The 13,187-nt window shown below is 44.3% G+C and overlaps 1 protein-coding gene across 4 annotated transcripts in view; it reads right to left on the reverse strand.

Moving 5' to 3' along the window:
- The window catches only part of LOC109875279 (anion exchange protein 2), a 59,183-nt gene that overhangs the window by 12,681 nt on the left and 33,315 nt on the right, over positions 1-13,187 (reverse strand). For 3 of the 4 annotated variants that reach the window (XM_031810594.1, XM_031810593.1, XM_031810592.1), the window contains 13 exons: positions 12,485-12,665; positions 12,062-12,197; positions 11,735-11,933; positions 11,382-11,487; positions 9,913-10,097; positions 9,500-9,719; positions 9,107-9,310; positions 8,787-8,935; positions 8,288-8,482; positions 7,807-8,013; positions 7,202-7,291; positions 6,940-7,106; positions 4,928-5,181 (listed from right to left, as the gene is read on the reverse strand). In XM_031810594.1, coding sequence (XP_031666454.1) covers positions 4,928-5,181; positions 6,940-7,106; positions 7,202-7,291; positions 7,807-8,013; positions 8,288-8,482; positions 8,787-8,935; positions 9,107-9,310; positions 9,500-9,719; positions 9,913-10,097; positions 11,382-11,487; positions 11,735-11,933; positions 12,062-12,197; positions 12,485-12,665 — 2,293 coding nt within the window. The remainder of the gene's footprint in view (positions 1-4,927; positions 5,182-6,939; positions 7,107-7,201; positions 7,292-7,806; positions 8,014-8,287; positions 8,483-8,786; positions 8,936-9,106; positions 9,311-9,499; positions 9,720-9,912; positions 10,098-11,381; positions 11,488-11,734; positions 11,934-12,061; positions 12,198-12,484; positions 12,666-13,187) is intronic. The other variant, XR_004206405.1, reaches the window with a different exon arrangement.

Below are 13,187 nucleotides of genomic sequence, written 5' to 3' on the forward strand. Positions count from 1 at the left end.
TTCTGGAATTTTCCAAGCTGTTTAAAACCTGTTAAGGCTAGGGCAGAATACTGCCCCCTTTGGAGGAATGCGTGCCCATAGTAAACTGACAGAAAATCTGTCAAAAATGGCTAATATATGCATATAATAAATATTATTGAATAGAAAACACTCTAAAGCTTCTAAAACCGTTCAAATTATGTCTCTATGTAAAGCAGAACTCACAGGGCAGCCATTCTTCCAAACTCTTTCTGTCAGCAGAAAAGTTGGCCCAACTTTGACGTCATTGCCCCCACCCTTCCCAACCAGCTACAGATCTGGGAACAGTTCCTATCTCTTCAGCGCGATGTCCTCTTTCAATGGGGCGCTTCATTGTGAAGATCGCGTGCTCCCTCACCCTTTGGCGGGAAGAAACCCTCGGGTCACGCAATAATACGTGCGCGCCTCGGGTATTTGGCTCTCTTTGTTCCAAGATCCACCAAACGATATAGGCTTGTCTGTTCGGGCTAAGGATTTTTATGTGTGTTTATAACATGTTTTAGCTCGATTCTGAACTTAGTTTGACCAGTTTAGTCGACATATAATATGTAATTTTGAAGTTTTGATGCGCAACCCATAGAATTTTGGGTGCATTTCAGCCGAAATTTGTCGCGTTTGATAACCCAAAGACACACATTTGAAAGGCAAACGCTGTTTTTGGTAAGTATGACTTCTTCCACGACTTCTGATCGAACAACGGCAAAGGTAAGGGAATATTTATGTGGTTATTATGTGTTTCTGTGGACTCCGAAATAGCGGAGCCATATTGCTAATCTATGAGCGCCGTCTCATATTATTGACAAGTGAACGAATTCTGTAACGTTAAAAATAAACGTAACACAGCTGTTTTATTAAGAAGAAGTGTATCTTTCTAACTATATGTAGAACATGTATATTTAGTCAACGTTTATGATGTGTATTTCTGTTATCTGGCAGAGTTATCATAATTTCTCCGGACATTCTAGTAGCATTTTTTGAACATGACGTTCAATGTAAACAGTGATTTATGGATATAAATTGCATATTATTGAAAAAACATAAATGTACTGTATAACATGTCCTATTCCTGTCATCTGATGAAGATTTTCAAAAGGTTAGTGAATTATTTTTCTTTTAATCCTGCTTTTGTGATTGCATCTATTGTTCTACAAATATGGCTATGTAAATTAGCCTATCTTTTGGTGGTGGTTTGACATAAATATGTTCTATGTTTTCGCCGTAAAACATTTTAGAAATCTGACTTGCTGGCTAGATGAACAAGGTGTTTATCTTTCATTTGAGCTATTGGACTTGTTAATGTGTGGAGGTTAAATATTTCGAAGAATATTTTTGCGTTCTGTGCGCCACTGTGTCAGTTGAGCAGGGGGGGATGGTACCCCTAGAGGTACGTGGTGGTGTGAACAGGTTTTAAAGGCACAGTCAACTTAGTGTATGTAAACTTCTGACCCACTGGAATTGTAATACAGTTAGTTATAAGTGAAATAATCTGTCTGTACATTTTTTGGGGAAAAATTACTTGTGTCATGCACATTGTAGATGTCCTAACCGACTTGCCAAAACTATAGTTTGTTAACAAGAAATTTGTGAAGTGGTTGACGAGTGTTAATGACTCCAACTTAAGTGTATGTAAACTTCCGACTTCAACTGTATATTTACGCCCGTATGTCGTTGTTCTCTGTTGGAATCCTCGATCGTCCTGTAGGTGGTTAGAATGGATACTTCAGAGTAGAATAGAATAGATGCTTCGGTGGTTGTCTGTATTCTCGTCCTAGCTTTACGTAATTTATAGCTGCAGACTAGTAATTGTGTCTAAGATTCGCCCTTATTCTGTTGGAATCGAGTTGAACCATTTCCAGCCGTGTAGCCAATGCTCTACGTGGTATAGTCTTGTCTTTTGGTAGAGTTGTAGTTTAAACCACTTCACTTACCAGCATCACCCCGCATGTTTCGGTCTTAGAAATTCAATCATTTGCAACTTTAGCTTACACCGGGGTTTGCGTGGTCTGGTGTGAATTTCATCAGGGGTGGGTTTTATATGTTTCAGTAGAAAAGAGACGGTTCCATGATGCCTAATGACTGGGCTCACGAGGGTGTGGCCACGGACTAGTTCTTAACATCACATTACATCTTTTAATAAATAGTTTCATGTTTAAACACATACTTTTCACAATATTTAGATGCAAACCTGACAGCTGGGAAATGTACACTTTAAGAGAAAGCGTTATGTGTGTTTCCTGTCCTTCATGAGAACACCAAATGAAACACACTCAACATAACTATCCCGTAAGTGTACACGGATCATTCCCACATTCTCAAAACCATAACGAATGTTTCATTCTCCCATTTTGGGGATTTAGGAGTTTGGCGAAGTGAAGTCATTCGTTCTCGCTCTCTCTCTGAATACTGCATGGTAGGTTCTACCCTGAATTTATGACCTGAGGTGCTAAACCTGGTTTAGGAGAGAGAATGAGGGGGGTGGGGGGGGGGGGGGAGCCACGATCTACACCCAGAAAGGGCCACGTCATGATAGTGTCGTAGTTTGTACATCTTAATTGTCAGCTATGTTTGTTGAAAAGGCAATAAATGAGGCTGAATTAAGACTGCTGATAGCCAGGTGCAGCTGTGGTAAGGATTCACTCCATAGTGCTAAAAAGAAAGCTCTGCTGTTGGGACAGCTTTATGTAGGCTCCAACAGTTTGTGGACACTGTTTTTCACCATTATAGTGCAATTCATGTATTGTTTAGTTTTGTGTAGTGGCTCTGCTTGCGAGAATCTACATTTTTTTGTTTTGTTTTCCCCACCAAGATTTACATGATAAAATCGCCACTGTCCCCGCCAGTTTCGATAAAAAGATGAGGGATGGGGCTGGAGAAATGCAAACACACTAATCCATTGACGATGCTATGGATACAAGGACTGACCATTATATAAAAATTACATTTTTAACCATGTTTTAAGGCTATATACACGTGTTTGTTTACATTTACTTTGGCTTAAATCAAGCTTATATTTTGGGTTCTAATGGGTTACAGAACAGTTGGACTAAGCTCATGAGGCATTTATACGTTATATTCTTCAAGAATAAATGGGTACATATAATAAATTTATAAATCCAAAAATGGATGCAGCAAATAAATATTACCTGTTTAACAGGCAGTGGCCTTCATACAGCAGAACTATCAAATCAATCTTTATTTGTCACATGCCCCGAATACAACAAGTGTAGACTTTACTATGAAATGCTTACTTACAAGCCCTTAACAAACAGTGCAGAACTATGTCGCCATTTGAATGTGTTCCATTAACCTGCCCCCCAAAATAAGGATCTGTCCACTGTTCCTCGAATGTCCCGCAAAATCATTCCTAGTTTTTTCCCCAGATGTGGTCACCCTAATTCCAACGGTGGAAACATTGCTACTGCAACACACTAACACCATCTTTTCACATGTGAGAAGAATATCATTATTTCAACCCCACATGAGATTTTCACATGTGGAGGATTCTTACATGTGAAACCGCAAATTAGATTTTCACATGTGATTTTTTTTCACATGTGAAAATGCAATTCCACATGTGAAAGTCAGATATTCATACGATATTCATATTCATAAGTTTTTTTTTTACATTTGTGAAAGTGCATATCCGATTATCACATGTGAATGTTTTTAACATGTGAAACATTATTCTCCTCACATGTAAAAAGGTGGTGTTAACACGTGAACTCTAAATTCAGTAAATGTGAAAACAGATATTTCACATATAAAACTGCAAATTTGACATGTGTTTTTTTGTAGGGGGAGTAAGGTTGTAAAACTCCAGAACCGTTCCCAAACTTCCCAGGTGTTCCATAAATCCTGGTTGTAGGATTCACAGTTGGAGGATCATCTCCCTGCTTATTCCCTCCTAATTCCAGGGAGATCCTCCAACCAGGATTTTTTGAAAACCTGTGCATTTTGGGAAAGTTTCTGGAATTTTGCCAACCTACTCTCAAGTTAGGCCTTGGCCCTAAGTTAGATGGGTCAAGCCTACCGACGAACAGAGCAATAAGGAAGCACGTCACCCTCTGCTCTTTCAATTCCTGGATACGGGGCTTGTCGCCAGGGGCCACTTCCTTGTAAAGCTCTACTACGCAACCCGTCTGACGGACCCAGACATTATAAATTGGGTTGGGGCCAGATAGGACGTGTTTTTCACAGATTTTGAAGCTGAACCATTTGCTCGTGCTCTGCTGCGTCGCAGTCATATCTGACTAAGATCATTGCAAGGTGTCACATCAGTTATTTAACCTTGCCAAATATAAAACAGGCGAGATTATTTCACAGAAAATAACAATGCTCTTGAATTTTGTCAGAGTTTAGATTGACGAAAAGTTGCTAACAGCTAATTGCTGTCTCATGTCTCTTCATTGAGCAGAGCAGCCAAAGCAGAGCCATTGCTATGGATACTCACAGACTCAGAGCCGGCATGAGCAGAGCCAATACGGGGCAATTTGAACGTGATCCATTAACCTACCCCCAAGAAATGTATTCTGTCCACTGTTCCTCAAATGTCCTGCAAAATCTTTCCCTTGTCCCGTATTTGACCATTTTAGATGTGGTCACCCTAATTCCAATTCCAACTTTTCACATGTGGGGCGAACATTATTTCAACCACACATGGGAATTTGCAATTCCACATATCAAAGCGCCATTTTCACGTGGAGTTTTCATGTGATTGAAAACATGTTATTCTACTCACGTGAAAATATGGTTTCACGTGAAATCTTAACCCAACATGTGAAAACAACTATTTCACATGTGAAAATGTGATTTTTGGAAAACCTGTGCAATTTGGGAAAGTTTCTGGAAGTTTTTTGAGACCCTACTCTGGATTTAGTCCTGGGCACTAAGTTAGAGGGGTCATGCCTACCGACAAACAGAGCTACGAGGAAGCCCGTCACCCTTTGCTCTTTCACTTCATGGATACGGGGCTTGTCGCCGGGGGCCACCGCCTTGCTCATGACGGTAAGGGCGTTTGCGTGAGTAACAGAACGCACGGTGGCGGCAGCCAACCAGGGCAGACCGAACAGGGCCGAAACCCCACCTATGGCCACGATGATGAGCAGGTCCAGGTGGAAGCCGGAGCCCTTCAACAGCATCCGTTCCTTCTTACTGACTATCAGCCTGACGGAAGGAGATAGACCAAAGAGAGAAAGATTGTATAAAAAGAGAGGAATGTGGAGGGAGAGGGATTGAGTGAAGGAGAGAGAGTGAGGGGGTAGGGAGAGAGAGAGATGACTTGTATTACTCTATGATATGTAAGATGGGGGTGCAGAGGTAACGGGTTGTATTACTCTATATTATGTAAGATGGGGTGCAGAGGTAACGGGTTGTATTACTCTATGATATGTAAGATGGGGGTGCAGAGGTAACGGGTTGTATTACTCTATAATATGTAAGATGGGGGTGCAGAGGTAACGGGTTGTATTACTCTATAATATGTAAGATGGGGTGCAGAGGTAACGGGTTGTATTACTCTATAATATGTAAGATGGGGTGCAGAGGTAACGGGTTGTATTACTCTATAATATGTAAGATGGGGTACAGAGGTAACGGGTTGTATTACTCTATAATATGTAAGATGGGGGTGCAGAGGTAACGGGTTGTATTACTCTATAATATGTAAGATGGGGGTGCAGAGGTAACGGGTTTTATTACTCTATTATATGTAAGATGGGGTGCAGAGGTAACGGGTTGTATTACTCTATGATATGTAAGATGGGGGTGCAGAGGTAACGGGTTGTATTACTCTATGATATGTAAGATGGGGGTGCAAAGGGTAACGGGTTGTATTACTCTATAATATGTAAGATGGGGTGCAGAGGTAACGGGTTGTATTACTCTATGATATGTAAGATGGGGTGCAGAGGTAACGGGTTGTATTACTCTATGATATGTAAGATGGGGTGCAGAGGTAACGGGTTGTATTACTCTATGATATGTAAGATGGGGGTGCAGAGGTAACGGGTTGTATTACTCTATGATATGTAAGATGGGGGTGCAGAGGTAACGGGTTGTATTACTCTATAATATGTAAGATGGGGGTGCAGAGGTAACGGGTTGTATTACTCTATGATATGTAAGATGGGGGTGCAGAGGTAACGGGTTGTATTACTCTATGATATGTAAGATGGGGTGCAGAGGTAACGGGTTGTATTACTCTATGATATGTAAGATGGGGTGCAGAGGTAACGGGTTGTATTACTCTATAATATGTAAGATGGGGGTGCAGAGGTAACGGGTTGTATTACTCTATGATATGTAAGATGGGGGTGCAGAGGTAACGGGTTGTATTACTCTATGATATGTAAGATGGGGTGCAGAGGTAACGGGTTGTATTACTCTATGATATGTAAGATGGGGTGCAGAGGTAACGGGTTGTATTACTCTATAATATGTAAGATGGGGGTGCAGAGGTAACGGGTTGTATTACTCTATGATATGTAAGATGGGGTGCAGAGGTAACGGGTTGTATTACTCTATGATATGTAAGATGGGGGTGCAGAGGTAACGGGTTGTATTACTCTATAATATGTAAGATGGGGGTGCAGAGGTAACGGGTTGTATTACTCTATGATATGTAAGATGGGGGTGCAGAGGTAACGGGTTGTATTACTCTATAATATGCACATCTCACACTACGAGAGCATTGCAGATTTTTTGCTGATAAAATCAAACATGTTTGAAAATATTGGGACGTTTGGGACTGCTCAAAGACGAGATCAGTAGCCCTCAGATTTCTTCTCTGACCCGTACATATTAAACGAGCACCGGTGAAAGCCGCGCGCCCTGTGTTAGCAACGACATGGGGATTTTGTCTCCGATTTCAAAAACGTATCATCTCGGACAGCTAAATCATAGCCTTGTGAACACCCGGCTTACGTGGTGATCTGTGTCTCCATGAAGATGAGGATGAAGACGAGCAGGGCAGGTAAGATGCTGGTGGCCATCATCCAGACAGGGAACTGTCCGTCCGAGCCCAGCGGGGGGATCAGCCACTGCCGCTTTTCAGGACTGGTCACCGAGAAGCCTGTGGGCACGCTTAGCTTCTGAATAGGGTGGAGTGGTCAAAGGGAAAAGGTTAGCCTGGGCTATTCTCACTTCTGATTGCTCTCTTGACATTTGATCTTGACCTATATCTCACCTGGGTGTAGGTGTCTTTTATGCTGTAGTCCACCAACACCATGATGAGAATCGCGATGGGAACCCCGAAGTCTCCAATCATCCTACGGAGCTGAGACAAAGAACATGCACAAGTCAGATTGAATATAAAACAGATGCTTACTGCCACATGCATTAAAGCATTAAAGCTGCAATATGTCACTTTTTGGACGACCCGACAAAAAAAACATAGAAATGAGAGTCATAGAACGGCCATTGTTATCAAAAGCAAGTCTAAGAAGCGGTACATCTGTTCTATGTTCACTATTTCTATGCTTCCCAGTCTTAAGTTTAGTTTCTGCGCCTTTTACTTTCAGTTTTGTACACCAACTTCAAACACTTGAAAATACAATTTATTTTGGTTATGGAATATATATTTCACAGCAGTTTAGATGGTACAATGGTTCTCAACACTATACTTGCTTATTTTGTCACAAACTGAAATTAGGTGAACTATTCCAATTTTATCAATCAGGAAATGGCATAGCAATGTCTGCATAGTGCACCTTTAATGCATTTTGAATAAGTATTTTTTAAGAGCCAATAATGTATGGCTCTGGTCAGGCAGCCCAGGGTTACTGTACTTACCTTGCCTGGGAAAAAGGAACTGTTCTTGAACTTGCGCAGGTAAAACGCAATGAAGAAGGTTCCGGACATTAGCACCAACGTCAGGAGGGCTGTGTTGGGCTCCCCCACCACCTTGCCAGGCACGCCAACCACAGTGTTGTTGCATGATGAGGATGTCCATGTGTCGTTGACCAGGTAACAGCGTTGGAGAGGATGCTCTTGAAAGATCTTGGTGGGTTTTTAGACAGACAGACAGGCAGACAGACAGACACACGGACTCAGAGACGGACACACAGTTTTCTCATGAGTCTCATACATTCCTGCACCATTTCATCTGTGTCAGGTGTGCGATAGATGACTTCCGTTTCAAACGCTCTTGACGGAGTCATAATGCATGCAGCGGTATGCTAGCAATGAAAGCTATGAACTTGTAGTCCAGTGGACAAGCAAGCCCAATCAGCTCCAGCCCAGTGTTAAAGGGCGCTCCTCCTCTAAACCTCACCTTGCCCAGTTTCGAGAAGGTCTCGTAGATGAAGATGAGGGAGATGAGGAAGGAGAAGATCTCCTGGGTGAAGCGTGTGACGAAGCGGACCAGGAAGCTACCTTCAAAGGCCACTATGATGACCACGATGAGCACCAGCCAGAAGCCAATCCACACCCGGCCCGTCAAGTACTCTATATGGTTGGCATTGCAGAACTGCAATACAGAACCACGAGGCAACTTTGGGTTATGTTCAAGAAAGTGACATTATCATGCACACATTGCAACCATATTCCTTGCACCAGCTAGGGTTGCAAAATCGCTGAAACTTTCCCAAAGTTCATAGATTTTTTAATTGAAAAGATTTCTAGAATTAGGAAGGAATAAGCAGGAAATCCTTCTACTGGGAATCCAGTAATTCTGCAACCAGTTTATTACTTGTAAATCCTTGCCAGGGGAGTGAACCACATTTGGGGAGAAGGGGGAATAACAGAATGGAAGAATTGGGTTAGTTGCTCACTGAGTAGAAGGCCTCCTCAAAAACCAGGAGGGGTCCAGAGAAGCCCACCACCAGCAGAGGCTGTGCCCCCAGGAGGGAAAAGATGACCCCCTGCATCGCCGTGGCGATGATCAGCTCCGACACGCCAATCAACCCCCCCGTTTTCTCACCTAGAAGAAGAAGAAAGGAAGGGATGGAGAAAGTGAATACCAACTCAAAATGATAAAGCCAACTATAGACTCTATCCCTCTTTTAAGCTTCATTTCTATTTAGTAATTGTCCCTCTTCTTTCCCTCCCCCCTCCTTTCTTCCCTCCCGCAATGGGGCTCTGAGTGACTGACCCAGCAGTCCTCCAAAGGTGACAGCGGGCGACAGAGCAGCGAAGTAGATGAAGATGATGGCAGCCATGCACTGGGGGTTGAGTGCATCACGGAAGTCACTGGCATATTTGGGGTATCGCCGTGCGGCGTCACTGATCAGCCCCCCAAACAGGTGGCCGGACCGGCGCAGAGGGTCATCCCCAGGTTTGAAGGGTGCCTGCAGAGCTGAGGGAGTGAGGGAGGGGGTTATTTGCTGGTCAGGTAGCCCTCAAGCTCCTTCCTCCAGTACATGTCTTTGTCACCCTTGTCCATAGGACCTTTGGGTTTTTTGGCCAGTAGTTTGCCCTCCGGTTCCTCTCTGGAGTATATGTCTGTGCATATCTGAGTGTATCAGTGTATACCTGTCTCTATTACCTTTATCCTTTGGGCTCTTGGGCTCTTTGACCTTGAGCTTCTTGCCCTGCTGCTCCTCTCTCTTGTGGAGCATCTCTCTCTGGAAGCGGGCCACCGAGCGAAGCAGCTCCTCGCCGCCCACCTCAGACGGCGGCAGCACAATGCTACAGTCCAGAAAGCTGTTGATGGCGTTCAGCAGATCCTGCCGCTCGTCCGCCATGTACGCCGCCTCGTGGAAGTGCTGCGGTAAAATAATAACAATAATATATGCCACTTATCAGAGTTATTCAAAGTGATTTACAGGACAGTGAGTGCATACATTTTCTGTATGTGATCCCTGTGAGAGTTGAAGCCACAATCTTTGTGTTGCTAGTGCAACGCTCTTACCAACTGAGCCACACAGGGCAGTATGGGTTACCCAACGGTTAACTCGCCTTGTCAGACATAAGTGTGGAGATGGAGCGGCCGATCTGGTGGTAGTCGATGTTGGCGATGGGCGGGCCCATTAGAAGGAAGAGGAAACGTACAGGGACGGGCACCTCCAGCACAGACTCCAGCAGCACGGCTTCCTGCAGACGCACAAATGCCATGGATGGCTGCTCCAGGAAGGCCACGGTGCCTGCGAGAGACAGTTATTAAATGTAATTGAACTTTAATGATTCGAGACAAGCAACACTGAAACATGCATGAGAGCACCAGCTGTTCCGGACGAATGTATGATCACGCTCTCCGTAGCCGATGTGAGTACGGCCTTTAAACAGGTTAACATTCACAAGGCTGCAGACTGATTACCAGGACACGTACTCAGACCATGCGCTGACCAGCTGGCAAGCATCTTCACTGACATTTTCAACCTCTCCCTGACCCAGTCTGTAATACCTACATGTTTCAAGGAAACCTCTGCAACTGGATCCTGGACTTCCTGACAGGCCGCCCCCAGGTGGGGAGGGTAGGCAACAATGCATCCGCCAAGCTGACCCTCAACACGGGGGCCCCTCAGGGGTGCATGCTTAGTCCCCTCCTGTACACCCTGTTTACCCACGACAGTTTGTTAGGCCTGATCACCGATGACGATTAGACAGCATCCCATGAGGGATGAGGTCAGAGACCTAGCAGTGTAGTACCAGAACAAAAACCTCTCCCTCGTGGACTAAAGGGAACGGAGGGTCGAGCACGCCCCCATTCACATCAACAGGGCTGTAGTGGAGCGGGTCGAGAGTTCAAGTTCAAGTTCCTTGGTGTCCACATCACTAAGGATGTATCATGGTCCACACTCACCAACACAGTCGTGAAGAGGGCACGACAATGCCTCTTCCCTCTCAGGAGCCGCAAAAGATTTGGCATGGGCCCTCAGATCCTCAAAAAGATCTACAACTGCACTATTGAGCATCTTGACTGACTGCATCACCGCTTGGTATGGCAACAGCTTGGCATCCGACCGCTAGGCGGATGTGCGTACAGCCCAGCACATTACTGGGGCCAAACTCCCTGCCATCCAGGACCTTTATACCAGGCGGTGTCAGATACTTTTTCAAAGACTCCAGCAACCCAAGTCATAGACTGATCTCTCCGCACGGAAAGCATCAAGTCTGAACAGCTTTTACTCACGAGCCATAAGATTGCTAAATAGTAAGTTAACTAGTTAACCAAATAGCTACCCAGACTATCTGCATTGACCCCCTTTCTTTTTTTTGCACTTTTTTCTGTAGCCAGGTTATCATTACTCATTGTGTATTTATTATTAATTGTATTATTAAGTGTTTTACTTTTCTATTGTTTCTCTATTTTCTTTCTCTCTGCATTGTTGGGAAGGGCCTGTAAGTAAGCATTTCACTGTCTATCCCTGTTGTCTACGAAGCATGTGACAAATAACATTTGATTTGATTTGAATAGTAAGGCATACCTACGAGGACGACGGTGGCCTCTGCATTTTCCGGAATCTTCTCCAGCAACTTGAGCTCATGTTTGGACTTGGACCTGTGCATGCCCAATTTGGGAGGATTGTCTTTCTGTAGACGGAAACGTCGTTTAGACACCAAAAACCCACAGACACTCAGACAAAAAAAATACATAAACAATCACGTAGACAAGTGGATAAAGATGAATGCGTACACCCACCCAGAAACACAACTCACACAACACACTACTACACAAACAGAGCTCACAAAAACGCTCAGACTCACAAACATCCTGCACACACAGACACACTCAACCCCACACACTCCCAAAAACACAGCCACACTTTCAAGTGAAGACCTCGCTCTTCTCCATGTCAATGCGGGTGTCTGGAAGGATGCAGGCGGCCTCTCCTACACCTACGACGGGGTCAATGACAGAGGGCTCGGCTTGGCCTATGTGGTTGCTGCTGCTGTGGTGGTTCACCATCAGGGAGGCCAGGCTGGCGGCAGAGATGTTCTGCGTGAAAGAGCTGTGTTCTTTCTCGTCGCTCGGGTGACTGCAGAGGAGAGAGAGAACGCCTGAACTGAGTTTGTGTAGAAGTACCAATGATGTATATAAACACTGTGAATACCGTAGGTAGCAGGGTAGATAAAGGATTACATACAGCAAGACAAAAAGAGATACCTGTGTTTGAGTAGTAGGGCTCTGAGGACATTGGCCCGGTCCTCCACTTTGATCTGGTCAGAGATGATCATCTGCTCCACCACCTGATGGGCGATGCCAGGCAAGGTGTGCTGGTTCAGGTCCAGCAGCACCGCACCTAAAAAACACCCCCCAATGTGCCCCTTTAATGCCACAAACGCTACTTCATTCTCTTGCCTTTCTCATCCCTCGATTTGTATTTATTCCTCTTTTATCTTCCCTTCCTCCCCAATCTCTTCCTACCCTCTCTCTTCATCACTCCTTTTTCTCTTTTCCTAACTCACCCACTCCCTTCCCTCTTTCACCCTCTCCTTTCCCAACTCCTTCTCCCCCTCGCCCTCTTTATTCCCACCTAGTCCCCACCTTCCCCGCCTTTCTTTCCTCACTTTCCCCTCTTTCTCTCACCGTGGGAGATGGTCTTGCGGAGCTCCAGAAGACTACGGAAGGAGAGCGAGGCAACGTGGGGTTTTCCCCAGCGGTCCGTCTCCTCCTCCACGTCCTCCTCAAATTTGATCCAGCGGGCCGTCTCCCGCCACTGCAACTCCTGGTTCTTATCCATCACCAACTCGTTCAGCTCCACAAACACCTGGGAGATTATATATATATATATATATATATATATATATATCTCGGTTTCGCAACTCTGTGAAATCCAGACAACTGCTTCCTGATCCAGGTGTGAATGTTTTGGAAGTCTTTTAACATATCCCAACGAGTTTGAAAACAATGTGAAGCCCTTGATGGCCCATCAGCAGGCAATCGCGCATACCAAATTGAGAGCCTGTGCGAAGGTCTGTGAGATGGTTTCTCAGTACTCCTTTTTACATAATACAGTAGCTTAACAGGAATGATAAACCGATATCACAATATGCCTTGCACAAATCGATATCAAATGAATCAATATTTGTGCCCAACCCTATTCTTTATAGTACACAGTAGTACTGATCTGAAACATCTAATCTAGAAACCATCTAATCTCGAATCCAACTTCAGATAGGAAAACAAAAATAATAATTTCTAACACCCCAGACACAACACACAAAAACACACAGCAAACATTTGGGTGGAACACGGGGTCTTTCTGTAGACAAACAGGGGGGTTTAGAAA

This window comes from Oncorhynchus kisutch, linkage group LG30 (assembly GCF_002021735.2).
Source record: "Oncorhynchus kisutch isolate 150728-3 linkage group LG30, Okis_V2, whole genome shotgun sequence".
NCBI classification, from domain to species: Eukaryota; Metazoa; Chordata; class Actinopteri; order Salmoniformes; family Salmonidae; genus Oncorhynchus; species Oncorhynchus kisutch.